General features: G+C 33.3%; 3 protein-coding genes across 8 annotated transcripts; 1 reads left to right on the plus strand and 2 right to left on the minus strand.

The window, feature by feature from the left end:
- Positions 1 to 226: 226 nt before the first annotated feature.
- Positions 227 to 2,255, minus strand: LOC112771019 (CLIP-associated protein-like). 6 transcript variants are annotated; one of them, XR_003186895.3, is made up of 6 exons: positions 1,901 to 2,255; positions 1,527 to 1,609; positions 1,312 to 1,386; positions 1,145 to 1,232; positions 626 to 729; positions 227 to 543 (listed from the first exon to the last, which is right to left on the minus strand). XR_003186895.3 is itself a non-coding variant. In XM_025815567.3 (6 exons), the coding sequence occupies exons 1-5, from the start codon at positions 1,938 to 1,940 to the stop codon at positions 672 to 674; spliced, it is 291 nt and encodes a 96-aa protein (XP_025671352.1). In that variant the 5' UTR covers positions 1,941 to 2,255; the 3' UTR covers positions 227 to 543; positions 626 to 671. The 6 variants fall into 6 exon arrangements, 4 of the variants coding, with proteins under 4 accessions (XP_025671352.1, XP_072089357.1, XP_072089358.1 ...); XR_011880081.1 differs by having other exon boundaries at positions 1,198 to 1,232; positions 1,527 to 1,619; positions 1,901 to 2,240; XM_025815567.3 differs by having other exon boundaries at positions 1,198 to 1,232.
- A 1,708-nt stretch (positions 2,256 to 3,963) lies between these two features.
- LOC112779580 (uncharacterized) lies at positions 3,964 to 5,105 on the minus strand. The gene is made up of 2 exons (XM_025823900.1): positions 5,100 to 5,105; positions 3,964 to 4,980 (listed from the first exon to the last, which is right to left on the minus strand). Exons 1-2 carry the CDS (start codon positions 5,103 to 5,105, stop codon positions 3,964 to 3,966), a joined length of 1,023 nt encoding a protein of 340 aa, XP_025679685.1.
- An 11,655-nt stretch (positions 5,106 to 16,760) lies between these two features.
- LOC112790869 (brassinosteroid-responsive RING protein 1) lies at positions 16,761 to 17,442 on the plus strand. The gene has a single exon (XM_025833469.3). The coding sequence runs from the start codon at positions 16,809 to 16,811 to the stop codon at positions 17,256 to 17,258; it is 450 nt and encodes a 149-aa protein (XP_025689254.1). The 5' UTR covers positions 16,761 to 16,808; the 3' UTR covers positions 17,259 to 17,442.
- The last annotated feature ends 7,273 nt before the right edge of the window (positions 17,443 to 24,715 follow it).

Here is a 24,715-nt window from a genome sequence, read left to right on the forward strand (position 1 = left end):
TTTAAAAAATATAAATATTCAATAAAAGATATTCTTATAATCCCTATTTAATGATTCTACGACATAAAAAATATTTCTATAATCCCTTTTATTTTATCACTATCATTTTTTTCTTATTTATATACAAATTGTACCAAAAATACTGTCCCTTTATTTTTTTGACTTTTAAAATACCTTATCTTAAGAATATACAAAAAAAAGTAATGGTTAAAATGAAACAGAGAAATAGTAGTAATAAGTATAATATAAAATTCAATTTTCATCACTCAAGTAATGAAAGAACTTGCATATGACATATGATAACAAGAATCACCGATAGAATAATAACTAAAATTGTTTACAAAAATTGAGTTCTATATAATTCCTCAAACAAGAGAATCAATTTGGCTGATAAAAACTCAAAAACAAATATATTGAAGAAATCCCTAATGCTCTAGCATAAACAGATATTCCATCTCCCTTGGATATGATCTTTGCATTGCAACTGATGCCAAGTGACGCACAGGCCGAGATGTGAAAAACAGAGATGCTAGTGCACATCCACTGCAAAAAATGAAGCAAAGGGCATTAGCATGCAAAAATTTCATCTATCAACTAGTATATCAGATACTGGAGCAATACAAACCTAAATTGCACATAGTTTACATCATTTTCATGCCCAGATAACACATCTATCTCGTGATTTGGCTGTTCAGTATCATCCACACTTGGTTTACAAGCATTCCAGACCTGTAAAACCTTGAAGTTAGATAACAAATTGTAAAGATGAAAATCCATTTCATTAAATACATGATTAGTTTAATTAAAGGAAACCTAAATCCCCTTCTCCCCTCTCTTTTTTTTTCTATGGGTTCTTTTCTTCCTTTCTCTTCCTCTGTCTCTGTAAGCATTAAACATCTTGATTGTAAACTTCTTTGAAGCTATTTAATATGCAAAGCTAAACACTCATAGGTACTCTTATAAATGGAAAACGATCAAACACCTCACAAGTTATTTCTATAGTAAATTTTAGTTTTGAGGTTGTCTTGTTAGCATATGATGACCATTAAAGCCTATACAATATGGCATTCAAATATATGATAGAGGAAATAAGAGATATTTTCATATTCAGACATGTATGATGTATGTATCAAGAGATATGTACCCTAGCAAGATTATTAGAGCTACCAGTGACAAAGACAGTCCCATTAGCATTACCAGTGACAAAGACAGTGCTCTGCTTCATTTGAAACCTGAAAACAGGACGAAATTTGCTTAAATTAGGAGAAGAATTAACAAGAAGACAAACATGAACATCACAATGTTGGATACCTTAGGAACTCTATCCTTTATTACATTAAGCAGCTTTTCAATAACAATGTTGACTGAACTTTCCATGACATCTTTCTGAAAAAAATAAACAGAAAGATAGAACAACCTCTTATTATATTCCAAAAAATCCATAAAAGAAATATGTATGGTTGCATTTACCAATATAGGCAAGGGTACAATGAAACAAAGTGGAGTGCATAAAAAGGGGTAAGAACCTGATTTTTAAGCATTTCAACAAGCATTGAAAGAACAAGCTCTTTGACTGAGGAATCTGAATCATCTAGCACCTCAAGCACAACTGTCAGAATCTGTCAGAATTCATCATCCAATGCCATAGTAGCTCCATTCAATCACATAATTTGAAAAAAAGGTTCAGACTTTCATAATTTAAAACCATCAGCATACATCACAATTTCACAAATCCCCCATTGACAGCAAAATCAATTTAATAAAAATAGAAGCAGAATCTATTTAAAGCACCACCATCACAGCAACAACAGTCAAACAATGCCATATTTTTTTGAAAAAAAATCACATAAATATCAAGTTTTAATACTGAAAAAATGAGGCTTTTTTCTTTGTCACTTACATGCAGAAACTTCGACTACAGGGAGATGGAGCAGAGGCATGGTCGGAGGCTCGGCAAGGTGCGGCACGGTGACTCCAGGCGAGGGCCTTTACCGCGACGAGACAAAGACACCTGGGTCGGAGAAACCGTGGAGAAGACCTCTGACAACAACAACGCACAAGGGCCCAACACAGAGGGAAGGCGACAGAGGCAGGAGACGGAGACACACATGCCGTGGACAAACCGTTGCACTCGATCGCAGACACACACGCCGTCGACGGAGAAGAGGAGAGAAACTTAGGGTTTCTTTTTTACTTAGGAGTGAAATGCGAGGGGTTATTTGGGTATTAGGGAAAAATTCAGATTACTTCACCAAACCTCTACAGTTAATTGTTAAGAATATTCTTTTTTTATCAGGAATATTCTGTTATCTCAAATGTTACATTGACGGTAGGGACTTAGTTGAAAAAAAAAAGGTACAGGGACCCAATTAAAAAGAAAAAAAGTATAGGGACCTAATTGAAAATTCAGTGAAACTATAGGGACCTGCAGAGTAATTAAACCTAAAAAATATATATTAAAAATTAGTGATATGTTACATTAATTTTATTAATTATAGTTAAATGATATGGAAAATAATTTATTCATTATATAGTAAGATGTTATGTAAAATTAGTAATTTTTTAGAATAATTTTATAGGTTATAGTAATATGATTTAGGAAATTAGTTATTTTTCTGGTAATTTTATTAATCATAGTAATATAATCTAATAAATTAGTAAATTTTTAAAATTTAAAGTAATTTTATTAATTATAATAATATGATATGAGAAATTAATAATTGCTAAATTAAATTTATTAATTATAATTGTCATAAAAATTAATTAATTATTTAGAGTATTAATTATAGTATGATGCTATAAAAAAAGTAGTATTTTTAGATTAATTTTATTAAATTGATAGGTGTTACTATTGACTTGAGGAATAAATTAAAAATAAAAAAATATATATGTAATAATTTTTAAGGTTCAAATGAAATGATGGATGTATATCAAGGATAAGAAGAAGAGAAAAAGACCCTAAATCTCACACACTAAATCTTAAATCTTCAACTCTAAATTCTAAATTCTAAACCATAAATTCCAAATCCTAAATTCTAAACTCTAACCCTAAATCCTAAACTTTAAACTCTAAATATTAAATTAACAATTTTTAGAGTAACTTAATTAATTATAGTAATATATATTGAACATTAGTGATTTTGTTACATTAATTTTATTAATTATAGTTAAATGATATGAAAAATAATTATATTAATTATATAGTAAGATGTTATGTGAAATTAGCAAATTTTTAGAGTAACTTTATAAGTTATAGTAATATGATTTAGAAAATTAATTATTTTTAGTAATTTTATTAATTATAGTAATATAATTTGAGAAATTAGTAAATTTTTAAAGTAATTTTATTAATGGGTAAAAAACCTAAATAAACCAATGGCAGAACGAAATTACTCAAATCAGCCAAAACAAAAATTTTTTCAGCAATCCACCAACGAACAAATAAATATAATTCGAATCAACATGATTCGAACTGCAAATTCAGGTAATTCGAAACAACTTGATTCGAATTACCTTTGAAAGGAATTGCATGTAATTCGAATCAAGTAGATTCGAATTAGGTGAGGATAAATTGAATTGACTCGATTCGAATTAGTAGACAAACGTGACTCAATGGAGTTCGAATTAACTTGAATCGAATTATTCACTATTGGTCACAAAAAGTAGTTGGAATTAACTTGATTCGAATTACTAGTTAGCTGCCTATATAAGCAGTTCGAACCAAGGGAGAAACGAATCAGTTTCACTTCCTCATACCCCACCAAATCCCAGAGAAAACGACTCAGAATCTATTCGACAAAGACTCGAGATGCAGATTAAATTATTTAGTAGTTCACGGTCGTTAAAAACAGCAGAAATACAATGCATATGCAAGTACGGCATTTTTTCCCTTAAAAAACTAAAACTCGATACAACGGACACTAGTAAATCAAACAGCACAAAACCAACCCTACCCATCTATGACTATATACCCTGGCTACCTCCGACCTGTGGGCAGCTCCGACGAGTGTGTCTGGGTTGCCGACATAAGCCGCATCTCTTAGGCCGGTTTGGATCTGCCTCGTCCATGTTCGTCCGTATCCGAGTAGACCTGGGACGACCCTCTCTTGCACGCCTCTTGTTCGGGTCCGGTATTACCGTCGGCCCATCATATGATGGCCAGAAACCCTCTGGGATTGGAGGTCTGAATCCCATCTGATAAACACTAAAAATGTTACTGAGTCGATAGACAGGGTGGACGTAGGAGTGCCAAGTGACTCGTGAGTAGGCACAGCATGCCAGTGCGTGCGGACAAGGGAAATGAAGTGCCTGGAAGTATCCGCAGTCACATGTCTGAGATCCGAGTGAGACCCTGTAGGTACCAAGGGAGAAAAAACCAGTAGGAGTGGTCTCTGCGACCGTGTACTCGGAGTTGTCTCTGTCATACAAAGTAACTGTGAAGCACCTTGCCGTCTTCAAGTTGGCCTCGATACATTTAACAAGGTGTTGACTGAATTGTTGTCCAGTACCCATCTGGGCCTCCGCCTCTCTCCCCTTGCGTACAAAAAGTTCGGCCAACCGACCATACGTTTCTTTCACCAAGGAGCATACAGGAAGGTTCCTCACAGCCTTGAGGATTGAATTCGCACACTCAGATATATTAGTCGTCATGTGACCGAATCTCCGGCCCTCATCGCAATACTGTGTCCACAATGAATACTCAATCCGGTTTGCCCAATCACACATCGCCGGATCTTCCGAGCGAAGAATATCAAACCAGTAATCGAACTCAACCTCCGTCTTAGCATAGGCAGCGTTAACGAGAAGCCTCCTTACGTCTTTACCCTTGAAGGTGAGGGCGAAATTTGCTGCTACGTGCCGAATGCAGAAAGCTCGGTATGCAGCCGGAGGCAGCCAGCCCCCGTCGGGAGCCTCAAGGGCGACCTTGATGCCGTTATGCCTGTCAGAGATAACGAGCAGACCCGGCTGTGGAGTGACATGCTGACGGAGGTGGGAGAGAAAGAATGACCAAGACTCAGCATTCTCACCCTCGACTAGTGCGAATGCAACAGGGAGTATGTTGGAGTTCCCGTCCTATGCAATTGCAACAAGTAGAGTACCCCCATACTTGCCATATAGATGCGTCTCATCAATACTAACCAACAGCTTGCAATGACGAAATGCCTACGGTGGAAAAGTCCAGAACAGTCTGTGAAAATAAGCCTGAGATTCATCCAGCTATCCCCCAACTCGAACAGGGCTAGTCCAAAGAACTGCAATAGAACCAGGCATGGTCACCTGCACTCCTAACACCCACCTTGAGAGCTTGTTGTAAGACTCATCCCAGTCACCATAAATGAGTGCAACAGCCTTCTGCTTCGCCATCCAGACCCTCCTGTAGGTCGGCCTGAACCCATAGTGCGAGGCAGTCGCATTTAGGAGCACCTTGATGCTAACGGATGCATCAGCTCTAACCATTGACATAATGAATGCCGATATCACATGATAATCCAACCTCCTGTGATCGCTGGAGATAGAGCTGGTGAGACAAGTATGCGGTCCATTGTAACGTTTGACCTCCCATGTGCCCTTGCGTTGTCGGAGACTCAGCCGAATCAACCATGTGCACCCATTCCCGAACTCAGAACACTTGCCAAATAACGGCGATAATCAGACTCCACAACCTTGTACTATACACCTCGGCGGATGCTGTAAGTCTTCACACTTAACAGGGCATCCTCCTTATCCAGAAATTGCTGACCAACCTGAAACTCTGTCATACCAGCTAATCCTTCTGCATCTCTAGCGCCAAATCCTGCAGCCTCCCCAGTTACCCCCGGCTGCCTCATGGCATCCAAGTCCAAAGATGAAAAATGTGGAGGATACTGCTGTGTGCTAGAGCTAAAGCCACCACCGGCACCGGCAGGCTCACTCGCTCCAATATCATCGCCACTATCATCAGCAATCATATCCGGCTCGACATCATCGTCCTCTACATCATCAAACAATCCATCTCCAGCCCCAGCCGGTGCAGCACAGTGTACAGAGGTAGGTACAAGTTCCGCTGTTCCAACCTCGTCGCCAACACTGCCGTTGAGATCAACAGCGAACGAAGGGGAGGCGACAACCGGCGGGTGGCTCGTAGGCGGGAACTGAGGAAGATGCAACGGCAGGTTTTGAGCTAGAACCGGTAACCGTCGCTAAAGTGTTGGTATTCCGGTTTGAACCCCCCGAGCTGGACACCACATCAACCAGCTTTGCCAACAGCTCCGGTGTCCGCACTTCGGGAAACTGCCGGCGACAGAGAAACAAGGCCTGCAAGTCCTCATCACTCCCGATCGTGAAACAATCATACTTCACGCTATCTTGGAGCACCGTGATTGGAATGCGATAGAAAAACTTCTTAACCCTTTTAACACTGTCCAAACCTAGTTTCTACAGTACAGACCTAGCAAGGTCATCATAGCTCGTCGTAGAACTGACGATAATACAGAGAGGATCTTTATCGGTGAACTTGACACCTGACCGAGTTTTCCTCTTAATTGATCCTCTGTGGTGAACCAACACTATAAAACTGTCCTCACCAGCCATTTGACCTCCCAATATTGAGAGCAACTCACGTTCATCACATATATATACAGGTCTGGAACACAGTAATTTGAATCAAGTTAATTCGAATTCCATTGAGTCACGTTTGCCTACTAATTTGAATCGAGTCAATTCGATTTAGCATCACCTAATTCGAATCTACTTGATTTGAATTACATGCAATTCCTTTCAAAGGTAATTCGAATCAAGTTGTTTCGAATTACTTGAATTTGCAGTTCGAATCATGTTGATTCGAATTATATTTATTTGTTCGTTGGTGGATTGCTGAAAAAATTTTTGTTTTGGCTGATTTGAGTAATTTTGTTCTGCCATTGGTTTATTTAGGTTTTTTACCCTTTATTAATTATAGCAATAATATGATATTAGAAATTAATAATTGTTAGATTAATTTGTTAATTATAGTAATATGTCATAAAAATTTATTAATTATTTAAATTATTAATTATAGTAAGATGCTATAAAAAAATTAGTATTTTTAAATTAATTTTATTAAATTGATAAGTGTTATCGCTAACTTGACGAATAAATTTAAAATGAAATAAAATATATGTAGTAAATTCTAAGATTTAAATAAAAGGATGGACGTATATCAAGGATAAAAAGAAAAAAAACTCTAAAACTCTAAATTCTAAATTCAAAATACTAATTAATAAAAATATTAATTTTTTTACAACATCTTAATATGATTAATACTCTAAACAGTTAATAATTTTTCATGACATATCACTATAATTAATAAAATTAATCTAACCTAATTATTAATTTCTCATTAATAGAATTACTGGATATAATAATTAATTTCTGAAACTATGTTACTATAATATATAAAATTATTTTAAAAAAATTATTAATTTCACATGACATCTTACTATAATTAATAAAGTTATTTTCTATATCATTTAACTATAATTAATAAAATTAATCTAAAAAAGTAATTTTTCAAAGCATATTACTATAATTAATAAAATTAATATAACAAATAGGATCTGTGCATTTGCTACAGGAAAGATGAGAAACATTTTGGCTGTTTCCGTTATGATGAGCCCACCACATTCTTTCTTACTCTGCAATGTTGGTCAAATCGAGTACGATTCTTTCATTTTAAAATAAAATTACGTAAATTTTACTTAAACTTTAAATCTCCCGGTCAATTGTCTACCCAGTTAAGTGCAAAAGATACAGTAGAACCACGCAACGCATGCTGTTGGTGTGTTTGGATCTGTCTTAGAAAAAAGATTCACACTGAATACTTTTTTTAATTTCAAACAATCAAGCGTTTCATGATTTAAAAATGTCAAATTTTGTTTGATAAATCATTGCAATTTTTGGTGGAGTGTAGACAGTAAACTTCAAACATGCCAGACGGTGCCAAAATTACGATGGCTGAGTGGAAAGGAGAAGAAGTTTGTAGTGCGAAGAAAGAGAGAGTTAAAAAGACAGTAGATAAATTTGAGTCGTTGTCAATGACGGAGATAATAAAAGGGGTGGTGCACTTATCACGACAAAAGAAGAAGAGAAAGAAAACTAAAAAAAAAGGCGGGACAATAGTTAATTAAATATTGAGGATCTAACTAATTTTAACAATTAAGTTAAATATATTTATTTAAAAAATTAAAAAATGATCCCTCTGTTAATATAAGTATGTGGATGACCACGTGGGTTTACCTTCTCCATATTGAAGGAACCTCTCTCCAAGACAATTAAAATAAATTAAGGTTGAAATCAAAACCTTCTCGTGTGTATAAATAGTAGAAGCAACTTTTGAAATGAAACAGCAATAATAAAATATATGCAAATGCAATTTTCTCTCTCTTTACTTTTAATACTCATTTCTATCTTTATATATATATACACATTACAACATATAATATATATATATATATATATATATATATATATATATATATATATATATATATATAAATCATTATTCAGCTAATTATTTTAATGTTAGAGTCTTCTATTTATACATCTTTATTTATATTTAATATATCTTTTATTTATTTTACAACACGTTATCAGCACGAGACTCTGATCAAATTTTAGGAAGACTCAGGTAACAAATTTTTATTATGTCAAAACTCTCTCATCTTGAATTCAATGCTCTTTATATATCTGGAAACAATTATTTATCATGGATACTAGATGCTGAAATTCATCTTGATTCAATGGATCTTGGAGATACCATTAAGGCTGAAAATAATGCATCCCAGAAGGATAAAGCCAAAGCCATGATTTTCCTTCGTCGTCATCTTGACGAAGGGTTGAAAAATGAATATCTCACATTAAAAGATCATTCAGATCTTTGGAAAGACCTTGAAAAAAGGTATAATCATCAGAAAATAGTGATACTTTCTCAAGCCCAATATGAATGGACGCACTTGCATTTACAAGATTTTAAATCTATAAATGAATATAATTCTGCAATGTTTCGAATCACCTCACGAATGAAATTATGTGGGGAAAAGATAATTGATCATGATATGTTGGAGAAAACTTTCTTAACCTTCCATGCCTCGAATGTGCTCCTGTAGCAGCAGTATCGAGAAAAAGAATTTAAAAAATATTCTAAGTTAATTTCTTGCCTTCTTGTTGCTGAACGCAACAATGAGTTGCTCTTAAAAAATCATGAAGCGCGCCCAGCAGGCGCCGCCCCATTTCCTGAAGTAAATGTGGTAAATTACCCCAGAAGAGGTAAATGGCAAGGTTTTAATAACAAGAAAAATTATGGAAGGAAAAGGAATTATATTCAAAAGAGAAGATCTCACCAGAAGTGGGATAAAGAAAGAAATATCGGGTAGAATAAATCAACAGAGGATAAGTGATTCCGTTGTGGTGGAAAGGGCCATTGGTCACGTACCTGTCGTACCCCAAGGCACCTAGTCGATCTTTACCAGGCATCTTTGAAAAAGGACGACAAGAGAAAAGAGTCGAATTTCGTTTCAAATGATGCTGAAAATTCCACCACTCATTATGATGTATCTGATTTCTTTGAGGATCCTGAAGGAAATATTGGTCATTTGATCAATGATGGAATAGTTTAATGTGTGAGATTGTTAAGCATTCATGTAAATAAATAATGTAAAGAACTTATTGTTATGTTTTATTTTCTATGTATTTAAGTTTCAAATATGATGTATATAAATAATGAAATATTAATGTTTATGAATTTTGAAATTATTAAATGTGTCATGTTTTAAAATAAAATTTTAGTATATGACATTATTTTTATGTACAGTATTTCTCAGAAAAATAATTTCGATCAAGTATTCAATTTAACTGTGCATACTACTCATTTTATTATTATTTGTCTTTGAAGAGAATGGCAAGGATATGTAATGAAGATGTATGCCTTGCGGATAGTGCAAGTTCGCACACTATTCTCAAAAGTGATATATATTTTACACATTTGGTGCCAAAAGAAGAATGTGTTAATACTATTATTGGCTCAGGCAATGTGATAGAAGGCTCTGGAAGAGCTATAATTTTGTTTCCTGGAGGAACAAAATTCATAATAAATAATGCACTATTATCTACCAAGTCTCGAAGAAACTTGTTGAGCTTTAAAGATATTCGCCGAAATGGATATCATATTGAGACTATGAATGAGGGAAGTCATGAGTATTTATGTATCATAACTCATGATTTAAATAAAAAGGTTATATTAGAAAAGTTACCCTCACTTTCATCTGGGTTGTATTATACCAAGATTAGTGCAATTGAATCACATGCCACTGTAAACCAGAAGTTTACTAGCCCAAATGAATTCATAACTTGGCACGACCGTTTGGGTCATCCAGGAACAACCATGATGAGGAGAATTATTGAAAACTCTCATGGACATTCACTAAAGAACCAGAAGATTCTTAAATCTAGTGAATTTTGTTGTGCTGCATGTTCTCAGGGAAAGTTAATTTTAAGGTCATCACCAGTAAAGATTGGATTTGAGTCCCCTGAATTTCTAGAAAGGATTCAAGGTGATATATGTGGACCTATTCATCTACCATGTGGATCTTTTAGATATTTTTTGGTCCTAATAGATGCATCTTCGAGATGGTCACATGTGTGCTTATTGTCCTCTCGCAACCTGGCGTTTGCGAGATTACTGGCTCAAATTATTCGATTAAAAGCACAATTTTCAGAAAATCCGATCAAAGCAATTCACCTTGATAATGCTAGTGAATTTACTTCCCAAGCTTTTGATGCTTATTGTATGGCTAATGAAATAAGTGTTGAACATCCAGTAGCTTATGTTCACACACAAAATGGGTTAGCAGAATCGCTTATTAAACGCCTCCAGTTAATTGCTAGACCCTTGCTTATGAGAACAAATCTCCCAACCTTGGTTTGGGGGCATGCTATTTTACATGTCGCAGCACTTATTCATTTGAGACCAACAAGTTACCATCAGTTCTCTCCTATGCAATTAGCTTTTGGCCAGCAGCCAAATGTTTCCCATTTAAGAATATTTGAGTGTGCGATATGTGTTCCCATTGCACCACCTAATGGCACCAAAATGGGACCCCAAAGAAAATTGGGAATATATGTTGGATATGATTCTCCCTCTATAGTGAGGTATCTTGAGATACAAACGGGAGATGTATTTAAAGCCTGGTTTGCGGATTGTCATTTTGATGAATCAAAATTTCTAACATTAGGGGGAGAGAATAAGATTCATGAAAAGGAACTTAATTGGAATACATCATCGTTGATGCATTTAGATCTTCGATCAGGGCAATGTGAACTAGAAGTTCAAAAGATTATACATTTGCAAAGAATAGCAAATGAATTGCCTGATGCATTTTTCGATACAAAGAGGATAACCAAGTCGTATATACCAGCAGAAAATGCACCAATTTGAATTGATGTCCCAGTTGGACAAATTGCCACTGAAGCAAATACACGCCAGAAGCGTGGCAGGCCTGTCGGTTCCAAAGACAAAAATCCTCGAAAGAGAAATGAGGTAAATACTATTCCTGTTAAAAAAGACATAGTAAAAACACCTGCAGTTGTCCAAAATTCTGATATAGTTTTAACGCCAGAAGACGTTCAGGTACATGAAAATTGTGAAAATGATGAGATCTCGAAAAATTATGTCTTTACAGGAGAAAAATGGGACCGAAATAAGACAATTGTCAATGAAATATTTGCATATAACGTGGCATTAAATATCATGCATGAAAGTAAGGATCTTGAACCAAGATCAGTTCAAGAATGTCGACAAAAGAATGATTGGCTAAAATGGAAAGAAGCCATGAAGGCTGAGTTAGACTCACTTGCAAAACGTGAAGTCTTTGGACCCGTAGTTCGTACACCAGAAGATGTAAAACCTGTTGGATACAGGTGGGTATTTGTGAGAAAACGAAATGAGAAATGAAGTTGTGCGCTACAAAGCCCGACTTATGGCACAAGATTTTTCACAAAGACCCGGTATAGATTATGAAGAAACGTATTCCCATGTAGTGGATGCGATAACATTGCGTTATTTGGTCAGTTTATCTGCATATCATAAAATGCATATGCATTTAATGGATGTGGTAACAGCCTACTTATATGGCTCATTAGATCGGGATATCTATATGAAAGTCCCTGAAGGATTAAAGATATCTAAACCATCCAATGAATATTTACAAGGATTATACTCAATCAAATTGCAAAGATCTTTATATGGTTTGAAACAATCTGGACGAATGTGGTATAATCGTCTTACTGAGTATCTGGCCAAAAATGGATTCAAGAATGATGATATATGTCCATGTGTTTTCATAAAGAAATTTGCATCTGGATTTATTATAATTGCTGTGTACGTTGATGATTTAAATATCATTGGGACTCCTGAAGAGATTCCAACAATTATAAAAACTCTAAAAGAAGAGTTTGAGATGAAAGATCTTGGAAAGACTAAATTTTGTCTTGACTTGCAGATCGAGCATACAAAAGATGGGATCTTTATTCATCAAGCAACATACACAGAAAAGATCTTGAAGAGATTTTATATGGATAAGTCACATCCATTAAGTACCCCAATGATCGTAAGATCTTTGGATGTGAAAAAGGATCAATTCCGTCCTAAAGAAGAAAATGAAGATATCCTTGGTCCTGAAGTACCATATTTTAGTGCCATTGGAGCGCTAATGTATCTTGCTAATAATACGCGACCTGATATATCATTTGCTGTGAATTTATTAGCAAGATATAGTTCCTCTCCAACCAGAAGACATTGGAGTGGAATCAAACAGATCTTTCGATATCTTCATGGAATGGTTGATATGGGATTGTTTTATCTATATGGATCCAAGTCACAATTAGTTGGCTATGCAGATGTTGGATATCTGTCTGATCCACATAAAGGGAGATCTCAAATAGGATACCTATTCACATATGGTGGTACAGCTATATCATGGAGATCCATGAAACAAATGATTGCTGCAACATCCTCTTATCATGCCGAAATACTAGCGATACATGAAGCTAGTCGCGAGTGTTTTTGGCTCAAGAGTTTGATCCAATATATTCTGTCATCATGTGGACTGATTGATCATAAGATAGTTCCAACTGTCCTGTTTGATGATAATACAGCATGCATTGATCAACTTAAAGGCGGATACATCAAAGGCGATAGAACAAAGCACATTTCTCCCAAATTCTTCTTCACTCATGATCTTCAAAATCAAGGGACAATTGATGTCCAACAGATCCGCTCAAGTGACAATCTGGCAGATTTATTTACAAAGTCACTCCCAAAATCCTCCTTTGAAAGATTGGTACATGAGATTGGGATGCGCCGATTTCGAGACATTAAATGATGTCGGCAAGAGGGGGAGACTATACTCTTTTTTCCTTGGTCAAGTTTTTTTTTTTTTGCATTGAGTTTTTCTTGACAAGGTTTTTAATGAGGCAGTACTCGTCACAAATTGATTTTTGGCGTTTGTGCCATAAAGAAAGCCTCCGTGTCCTTTTTTGTCTATCAGCTTTTATTTCTATGGGAGTGAAAAAAAGTCAAAAAACATTTGAGGCTAAGAAAGACTAATTTTGACATTTGAAATTATTTAAAAGGAAATATCTGTAAAATTCTTGCAGACTGTTTTATTTAAAATTCAAATTCAAATCAATAAATATTTTATTATAGTTTTTAGCTCTAATTGTAAGTGCAATGTGTAACACAATAAAAATAATTATTTGTTAAACATTTGAAGCTTCACTTATACATCAACTAATCACTTACTAAATTCTTATTATCATATATATTAATTAATATTAATATTAATATTAATAGATTATTATTGAACTAGAGTTATTGATAGTAGTATTTTAGAATGAGGTTGAAAAATTAATGGTGGTGATAGTGGATAAAATAAACTAATTTTTTTTAAAATGAAAAAAATTATATATAATCTAATATTTTAGTTAATTGGTGTATTTTTTTATATGAATTTAATTTTTTTATTTTATTTTAAATAACAAATCAAATTCTCATATTTAAAAAATTGGAAGATAGATTTCTATAATACATAAATTAGAGAATTTGATATATGATGAGATGAATTTTTTTTTCGCTTTTAAATAAATTGAAAGGTTTGATTTGTATGTTTAAAATTTTTTTTAACGCTAAAATGCAAATTTGACCATTAAATTTGTTTTTTTTTTTAAAATGAATAAAAACCATAAATCTGATCATTAGATTTGTAACATCAAAAAATAAATAAAAACCATAAATTTGACACTTAAATTTGTAACATTCACAAAAAAAATACGCTAATTTTCCACATTATTAAAAAATACCACAAAAATCTCAATAATAAAAATAAAAAGTGGATAAAATAGTGGTAATACTGGTAATTGGTAAAGTAGCAATTATAGTGTAGAAAGAAAATTGATATTTGATTTAGACTAACATATTTTGTGTATCATTATTAAACGTAATAAAAAATTTTATATCCTTGTTTTTATATCTTTCTATATATTTGTGTCACTGTTATATTATATCTGAAAAGATCCTAACCAAATACGACCTACAATTTTGTTTTACACTATAATGTATGGATACTGATACGGTTATAGGACACGATACAATATGGAACACGTCGATACACGAATTTTAAAATTTTATAAGACATGAGGACATGTATATATATAAAATATAAAGTACTTTTTAGATAAATTGTAATGATATTTTGATATATTATTGATATTAAAATATAAATTAATTTTTTTAATTATTTTTAATATCTTATTTTAATTATATAAAGTATTTAAAATATTTTTTATTTTAATAAATAATAATATATACTATATCTAAATTTATTTTAAGAATATATGTTAAAAATAAAATTGGACACGTAATGATATTTAGGTGTATCTAAACGTATCTAAAAAAAATTTTTTTACTTTTTATTAAAATACAGAACAGACAAATGTCAATAAATATCATTTCTAAAATATATCCGACACACAAAAACTACAACTCAAGAAAGTATCCGTGTTCTTCGTAGGTTTTACGCTTTATATATGTTAATCGTTTTTCTTACAAGGATACTTAAATTGGATGATTACATTGATTCAATATCTATCCCGCGGGTTATTTACTAGTATATGTATATAGCTGAATAGCTCTTTCTACATTAGCCATCATCAACGTGCTTTCACATGCCATGCCATTCTAAGAGATATATAATAGTGATGACGAATCAGAACCCGTTTACAATGCACGCCTTGCGTGCTTTCATTAAATATGTGCAACTTGTTTGTTGCTGGTAAAAAACACCTTTTTTTTTTCATTATATATGATGAGGCCAGAGACAGTATCTGACAAGCATATTGTGAAGGCTATGCTCCGTTTTATGTTTTACATTTAATTATTTTTTACCCTAATGGCAGGCAACTTCTGATGCTCCTTACATTAAAGGTTTTGGAATTAGCAGCGACAACCCTCCCCGCCAGTTTTTTAATAACTTATCTCCAATGACTACACTACTGGCTTAGTTGTTAATCGTGAGTAGTAGTGGTGAGAATCAAAGTAATATATAGGCATAACAAAAAGAAAACAAGAAGAAGTTGAAGTGGGAAGTACTATGTTGCTAAGCATTGGCATTAAAGCCAATGCAAGAAGTCATCAGGGTTTATATCTGGCTGGTAAAATAATTAATCTTATATGGTAAATGACCATGTCATAAAGATTGGTGGTTACTCACATCATAAAGATATTTTTACGTAAATAATATATAATATCTAGTAGAATATAACTTTGTTGAAATTTTTTGAGTTATTTATGGAACTGTCTTATATATCTAAGATTTTCATAGTCACAAAATTTAATTTACTATTCAGAACCATATAAACTGAAAAATATGGTTTTAGAAGAAGGTGCAATATTGAGATTGAGGTTGAGATGAGACAAAGGGAAGCAAGGATGATGAATGGGGAACGGTGAGTGTGGACCAACGATGTCTTGGCTGCATCAGACACTATGGGAAATCGAAATTGAAGAAATTCCTTGATCCAAGAAGTACCAGAGTAACATGATCATCCATCACACAGCTGACACCTGTCCCCAACAAAAGTACTGCATTCAATTTAGTGGCCTTTCAAATGGGATCATGATTTTCTTTTCTTTGGCATGAGATGGGACATTTCAACTCCAGATATACTATAACAACTCACGCTCACGGATGATGTGCTCAACTTCGTCATATACTACTAGAGTCATTAATTTTCACTATCACTATCAGGGGACCATCATGAACCAAATGATCCTGAAATGACATGGTACGGTGACCCATCCAACCCGTTGTTTTCAACTAACTTATTTGAACTTGTTTTACACAAAATGCACATCTAGGAAAGAGATGAAGGAAGTAAATTCAAATGATGATGGGATTTCAATTTCGAACGAAAGGTTCTAGCTATACTAGGTACTGGTTTATTATTGTGACCACGTGAAACCTCAAAATGATGAGTTGTGGTGGCATTAACTTGACGCTACAAAATGAAGTTATTTGAAGGAGTCTTAAAACAATTTCAACGTCAAATTAATGGTCTTACTCTGTTGTTCCCTAATCCTAATAAATGTCGTCTAGTTAGATGAGTGTGGAAAAAGACAAAGGGCATTATTGGTATTTCCAGAGGGAAGCCTAAAACCTGACTACTATATAAAGCATATATATATAGGCAGGTGTCGCTGAGTGTTTAGCTTCCATTCACAAACAAAAACGGACGTTTATATGGGATTCCCAGTGGGTTACACGGAGCTTCTGTTCCCAAAGCCTGTTCTTCAAATCCTCTCCGTATTGGGTTACATAAGAAGGTTGATTTTCACCTTCTTCAGCTACACGGGGCTCCCCAACTTCCTCGAACCCGATGACACCGATAACACAATGCCCCAATTCCACCCCGTCTCGGAGCTCCTCATCGGAGAGATCCTTCCCGTGGTGAAGTTCTCGGAGCTGGTGGAGCCGCCTGAGAGGTGCGCCGTGTGCCTCACGGACTTCGAGCAGGAGGATGAGATCCGACGGCTGGTGAACTGCACGCACGTGTTCCACCGGGGTTGTGTGGACCGTTGGATGGGTTACGATCAGAGCACGTGCCCTCTGTGCAGGACACCCTTCATTCCAGATGATTTCTTCAATCACGGCCTCTGGGCTGCTTCTGCCATTCCCGAATTTCATGCTTAGCTGCTTCTTCTTCTTCTTCTTAATATCTTCATTTCATTTTCCTTGTGTATCTATATGTGTATGTGTGTACATAGTTCAGCTCCTCCAAATGGACCCGCGGCTCCTACAGTTTAATTGAATTGATTATATCCATCTCGGTTTAGATTACTTTTTCATATACATAATTGGATTTGGCTTGCTACCAGTTGCCTTGCCTTGCATTGCATTCTTTCTCACTCTGCTTATAGATTATTGTTCCAGTGTAGATAATTGTCTTAGTTATATTTCGCCTTAGAAAAAATTGAACTTGGTAGGTATACTTGGACAAAGAAGATCGTGACTACTATAAAAGACATTCCCACTTCCAAATCATATATAAATAGTAAAATTAATCATGTGTCCAAGTCATATATAAATCATAAAATTAATCATGTGAGTATATCTCTTTGTTGAGATACAAAGGGCTCTTTTCATAACAAGAGATTGATGTTATGATTTATAGTCATTAAATTGATAATGATAGTGGTTTCGTTAGAGAACTAACTGGGGGCATAGCCAATTAAAGCTAACTAGTTTTAGGTTTGTTATTAAAAAAACAACTCCCCACTACTTCTAATTTTTTGAATTTTAAAATTAAAAGTACAAGAAATTGGTTTGAGTTGGTTCATGATATAGTTAATTCTCTAAATTTTTTCATATAGCAATAGCTGGCTAGCTTAGTCTTCTTTACACGTGATCAATTCATTCGTGTCTCATCAAAATTAAATAAGATTGATAAAAGGTAAGCCGGCGTGGTTTGTTGAATAGAGGAGAGGAGGGCAGAATCGACAAATTATGAGACAAGGTGTTTGTTTAACTTTGAATGAATGGTGCTTATGTTAACGTTCTTCGTCCTGTCAGGCTCCATTCCACGCAACCTAGTCAGAATTATTAATATAATAAAATCGGTAGTGTGACCTGGTGCAACTGCAATAAAATAAGGCTCCGTGTTTCAAAGAAAATTATAATTTCCATGAATTAAGCATGTTTAATGAATTACTTGCTTCCCCTGCTTACTCGCCATCTTAAATTTTAACAGACGAGACCCTTTTTTATATTATTTATTTAGTGGAGTCACAGTCAAATTAAAGTTTTGTTGGCAACCGATTTTTGGCGGAGCAGCGAACTAACGGCTGTGGATCTTCTATTTCATATAGGAATTGGACCTTCGGTTATGCTTACCTGTACATGAAGTTACAATAAATTAGTTATCAAATAAAATTTTTCTCATAAATATCTCTATAATTAATCTTTAATTTTAGATTGTTTTTAATCATTATTAAAGAGGTTTGTAAAGAAATTAAATGGGAGAAAATTTACTAAGACTGAATGAAAATGATTATTGATCTGAAGCGTGTATACAAGGCTCACGCACTCTTCCTATATAGATGTAGAGCAAGAATATCATCAAGATTCTATTATAAGATGAAAGAGCCTATGTATGCACGGACTATTATTTAACTACTTTGTCTACATGCTGAGCATTTTGATTGTTATAAATTAATCCTCTATTAGCCTCTTTCAAACTCAACGTTATTTTTGGAGTAACTTTGAGTTTGAATCTGAACTTATCAAAGAAATCAATGGACTGGGATGGGACTTGGTAAATATATCAGCTACCTGACCCGAAAATTTATGTGCTACTTGTAATTTTCTTTGATTTACACATTCTCTTACAAAATGTAAATCTAACTCAAAATATTTGTCCGGCTATGAAGTATAGAATTAGCAGCCAATAGAACAACACTAATATTATCACAAAACAGTGTTGGAGTGATGGAGCATGTGACTCTCAGTTCTTGAAGCAAGTTTTGAATCCAAATTATCTCAGAATCTGCAGCTGCCAAGCCTCTATATTCTGCTTCCGTTGATGTTCGACTGTAGGGGTGTACATAAAATAACCAAATTGTGATTAACAAGTTAAAAACTTATGACCATATTATGGTTAATCAATTTAATAAAATAATTTTAAAAATTATATTCATATTATTAAAAAATGGTTAACCAAAATCAAATTTTAAAAATTGATTTTTAACAGGTTAATTAAAATCAAAATCAAATTTTATGCAATTTTTGTGTTCAAATTGGTTAACCTATTTTTTTGTAAAAACTAATTTTTAACCCGTTAAAATTGTTTTTTACCGATTAAAAACTAATTTTTAATTTTTTTTTGAAAAATCAAATTTTTCTATGTAAAAACTGAATTTTTTTAAAAAAATCGTTATTTTTCAAAACTAGTTTTTATTTTTATAATCGATTAAAAATCAATTTTTGAATTTTTTAATTGGTTAATAATCAGTTTTATTATATAAAACCAATTTAGTTAATTAACCAAATTATATTTTTGACTAACCCAAAAAGAAAACCAAACCATGTAAAGCCCTAAATTGGACTGACACTTGCTTGTTTTCGGCTAGACCAAGATACCAAATTTGAACCAATATAAACACAATATATATCTGTACATTGAGCGCCTATCATCGATGTCAGAACCCCAATCTGAATCGGAGAATGCAAACATTCTCAAATTAGTGCAAGCATGAAAAGACATAGTACAATTTAGACTTCTTGCCAAATACCTTAGAATATGTTTACACACTTCTAATGAGAAATCAATGGTCTATGCATATGTCGACTTACTTTATTTACTGAATATGAAATTTTTGGTCTTGTTAAAGTTGCATATTGTAAAGAACCAACTATTGATCTTATAGAATGGGATTATCAAAGACATCATCACCATGTTTTGATAGTTTGATTGTAGTAAGTAGTAACCATAGGAGTTGGCACTCCCTTCACACCCAGCATTCCAGCCTTATGGAGAACATCTCTAATGTATATACTTTGAGATATATGATAAGAATTAGAATATGTTTTTGTGACTTCAATGTGCAAAAAATAGCTAAATTCACCCAAATCTTTTAAAGAGAAACTACTATGTAACTAATCAATGGTGGATTGAATAGCTTTAGCATCATTTCCAGTTATTAAAATATCATCTACATAAACTAGAATGTAAGGAAGATTACAAGATTGTTTTACAAAAAAGGATGGATCAAACCTTGTATTGAAGAATCCAAATGAAGATAGAGTGGAATGCAGCTTTATAGACCATGCTCTAGGGGTTTGTTTGAGCCTAGAGAGATTTATGAAGCTTACAAACTTTAGTAGTATCACCTGAATTGAAGCCTGGAGGTTGTGACATTAAAACCAACTCATTCAAGAATGCATTGTTGAAATCACATTGTCTTATTATCCATTTATATGTCAATGCCATTGTTAATACTACCCTAATTGTTGTAGGCTTGATCACAGGGCCAAAGACTTGATCAAAGTCAATGCCATCTATTTGGTGATTACCTTCAGCCACCAACCGAGCTTTATATTTCATAATATTACCATTCGGGTTGCGTTTGATGGAAAAAATCCATCTACTACCTATGATTTTAGAATCAAGAGAAGGGGTCACAAGGAACCATATGTGAGATAGATGTTGGCACATTATGTCTAAGATTTTCAGGATCTGTCATAATAGCAGTATATAGTTTTGGCTTAGTAATACCAGCCGTAGCTCTAGTTTGCATAGGATGTGTTTTTTTTTTTTGGGTAAAGTAGAAGAGGGTGAGTTATCTAGTTGTACTATCACCCCTCCAATAGGTATGCTTTCTTGATCAATATTACTATGTGGTGTGACTGGTGTCTAATTTTCAGGAGTGCTCATAGAAATGTTTAATAATTGCTAAATGATTTCTTCTACTCATCGTTCCTTTGTGAAACATATTAATCTTGAACTGCTCCTTTGCACTTTTAGTAGTTGTTTCCTTGCAAATTGTAACTGCTTCCATTCCTTTTAATTGTTGTCTGTTGACCATGTAAAACACAAGGCATTATTTTTTTACACTTGGAACTTGATCGACGAAAACTCAAATAACTTTACTTTCCTTTTTTATTTGTCAAAATCTGACTTTTTATTAGAGTTATTTCATCGACATAAAAAATTTGGCGAATATATTATTTTTGATATAACGAGAATTATTATATCTCTTAAATATCTATTGAGCATTTGAATTTCTTTTGTAAGTACACCCCACCTATCTTTGGTTCGACATTAACCACTACCATTGAAGCGCTTACGACGAATAATTCTCCAGCTAAGTTATAGCTCTGAATCACTACTTCATTTTGACGATGAACCATACCTTCAATGATTTATACGTTGGAGAAACGTTTTGACACTCAAAGTGTACCTCATTTATTGGAAAAATAGTAAGCTCAACTAGAGCCGGATGAGTTAAACAAAAAGCATAATCACACAAAAATATGGCTGCACATTTGCATATCCGCGATAATTATTCGCATCCGATCCGAATTTTGCGATCTGCGGATCTGATCTGCAAATCCACATATCCGCACGTCTCATATAAATAGTATAGTTTAAGAAAGTAAATCCTAATGTGATATGAATTTTAGTATGTTGTTTTATGATTTTTATGATATCTTGTTTTTAATTTTTTATGTTGTACTTCAACTTAGAATAATTAAAATTAAATTTTGTATTATTATTTTTTTTGTTATTCAAGAGAACTTTTATTGATAATATTTTAGGAGTAAATATGCTCAAACAGGTGAAAAAAGAATTTTATGGATATTTTTTGTAAAAATAGCCAAATAGAATCTTAAAATAGTTTTTTTTTTAATTATGCGGATATACCCGATATCCGATCCGATCCGATCCGCATACTATCGAATTTGGCCTGAAAAAATGCGGATATCATATCCGATCCGATCCGATAAGTACAATGCAGATCAGATAGAATTTTAGGCTATATCCGATCCGATCCGTGTGCAGCCCTACACAAAAACATATATTAACTCAAGTGATGGGAAATTATAATAATAATAATAATAATAATAATAACAATAATAATAATAATAATTATTATTATTATTATTATTATTATTACTATTATTATTATTATTATTATATTTTTCACTATATATTTTTTGCTTAAGTAATATTTATTCGAAATAACATTTAACAAAAGTTGCTTCAAATAGGCAAAGGCAACATTTTCGATGAGTTGCACAACCCAAAGATAACAAATTTTTTTGCAACCCAAAAATATAGTTGTCTTTGATATCTAAAACTATATTTATAAAATATTGCAATATAAAAAATTTAAGATAATATTTTTAAATAAAAATACAACATTTTATAAGAGTTGTTAAAAAATTTTAACAAATACATTTATAAAAAGTTGCCTAAAATTATTCATAGTTAAAAATTTTAAAGAAAAACTTTTAATCATATTCTCACCTATGTTTTTTCTCCAAATAGCTTAAAAAAGAAAAAAAATAAAAATAGATTTAGGTATCATCATCAGTTCATTTGAAATAATACCAGAAATCTAACCTACGCATCCATTTTTTACTGTGCAACTCCAATCAATGAACCTAATGGTGACAACGCAACTCAACATTCTTTTCCACTGCGCAGTATGCTTTTCCATGGCATTGTGCTCTCCTCCACGCGCGGTGCTCTTCTCCACGCACGCTTCTCCACTGCACGCGATGTGCTCCTCGTTTTGCGCCGAACCACCACCTCAAAACACCTCTTTTCTCATCCACTGTTGTCGAACCACCATCGGCGAACAACCCCTCTCTCCCTTCTCTTCTCCTTCTTCCTCTTATTTTGTTTTCTCGCCTCCTCCTCTTTGCAAACCAAAGATACAAAACTGTAGCAATCCTGTTCTGCTGGCGAGTTCTGACGCATTTTGGCGACCACCCTTCTGCCGCTCTATTGTTCTGGCGACACTACAGTGCACCTGCATGCAAGTCTGCAACCTCCTCTCCCCTGCCTTTTATTTCTCTGTTCTTCAATTTTTAGATTTTTGAAAATCTCATTTTGATCTTCTCTGTTTTAATTCATTACGGTTTAGTTAATTTTTAATTCTTACTTAATAATTTCATTTAGTCAAACTAGTTTTTGCTAGTTAGGTTAATTTAGATTAAAATTAGGATTCTTTTATCCGCATTTATCTTAGTTCATAAGTAATTAAGCATGCTATTATGATTCTTGGGTCTAGAATTTCAATTTGTTTGGACTGGCTTGATTGATTTTCTACTAAATTCAAGTTCCCTATGACTTGTCCACTGAGGTGCACTTCTCAATGTTGGTTGTACTGATTCAGCAATCTGGTTCTCCATTTTTATTCTAGTATTTTTTTATTTTTTTTATTTTCAATGTAAATTATAGAATGATTAATGTAACACCATATCACACAGAGATTTACGCTTAGGTTCATAAATCAGAGGTAGTGGAGTATTATGACATCTAAAAAAAATGTATACATAGACATATATAAAAAGAAAATTTAACTAGGAGTCTTGAAGAAAAACTTGATGAAACAAACAAAAAACGCGTCGCATCGAAACGGTTAAGCGTAAAAAGGGATAGATAACAACGTATAGTAAAGATAATGTACATATATATACATGGAGTTCCAAAAAGATACAAATAGCAAGCTCTTAACTCGACCTGCAAAGTAAAGACCAGGCAGAGTATATATATATAAGCATGCTCAACGAGGTGCCTTGCGTCCTGCATTTGAAAAACAATAATATATATATAGAATGAGAATTAGGGGTTTTCAACATGGTAAAAGTACCTGAATAGTTAATAAATAATGTCTCGAAAAGCCAAAAACATTCTAAAGCTCGAACAATCCAAATTCATGTCCTAAAATTTTCTCTAAACCAAACTCATGGTGACTATATTTAAGTGTTTCAAATCTAACTCTCCGTTTCTTTTCTCAACAACTCTCCAATTTTAGGTGGAACAACCCTCAATGCCTCCTCCACCTGTCAAACAGATCTCTCAAAAACAAATATAGATAAAATAGACAAGAAAAACATAGATATAGATAATAGTTTTGAGTTAAACCTTTTAGTCATTAAACTGAATCCTTAGAAATTGTATTTGAGCATGGTATTTATTACTTAATTTAGAGAAATAATCTAAAATAATATCAGTAGATAAAAACTTAAAATGGTATAAACATATTAATTTTTAATTAATTATTTTTGATTAATTTTTTTAAGATTTAGTGATATGATTTAAAAATTTTAAGATAAAAATAATCATAAATATAAGGATAAAAAATTAATTTAAAAAAAAGTAATGAATAAAAATAGTTAATTCTCTGCCAATGAGTTATAGTTTAAATGACATAATCTTTCCATACTCACCTAAAAAGTCGTGAATTCGAATCTCTTTATTTTAGTTAAAAAAAAAGCTAATTCTTTTGCCTCATTTGAGTTTAGGCAAGGCTAGACTCTATTATCAGAGAGATATATTAAAACTTGGTTTGGTAAATCTCTTGTCTTATGTTTATATTTCTAATTTTTAAAAGGTATGGTATTTTTAAAATTTTTAATTT

Source organism: Arachis hypogaea, chromosome 3 (genome assembly GCF_003086295.3).
Source record: "Arachis hypogaea cultivar Tifrunner chromosome 3, arahy.Tifrunner.gnm2.J5K5, whole genome shotgun sequence".
In the NCBI taxonomy this organism is placed as follows: Eukaryota; Viridiplantae; Streptophyta; class Magnoliopsida; order Fabales; family Fabaceae; genus Arachis; species Arachis hypogaea.

Coding starts and splice junctions, on each gene's coding strand:
- LOC112771019 (XM_072233256.1), bottom strand. CDS start 1,225: ATGAAGCAGAGCACTGTCTTTGTCACTGGTAATGCTAATGGGACTGTC. Junction 730..1,144: donor GCTCTAATAATCTTGCTAGG/GTACATATCTCT, acceptor AAGGTTTTACAG/GTCTGGAATGCTTGTAAACC. Junction 544..625: donor GTAAACTATGTGCAATTTAG/GTTTGTATTGCT, acceptor CATTTTTTGCAG/TGGATGTGCACTAGCATCTC.
- LOC112790869 (XM_025833469.3), top strand. CDS start 16,809: ATGGGATTCCCAGTGGGTTACACGGAGCTTCTGTTCCCAAAGCCTGTT.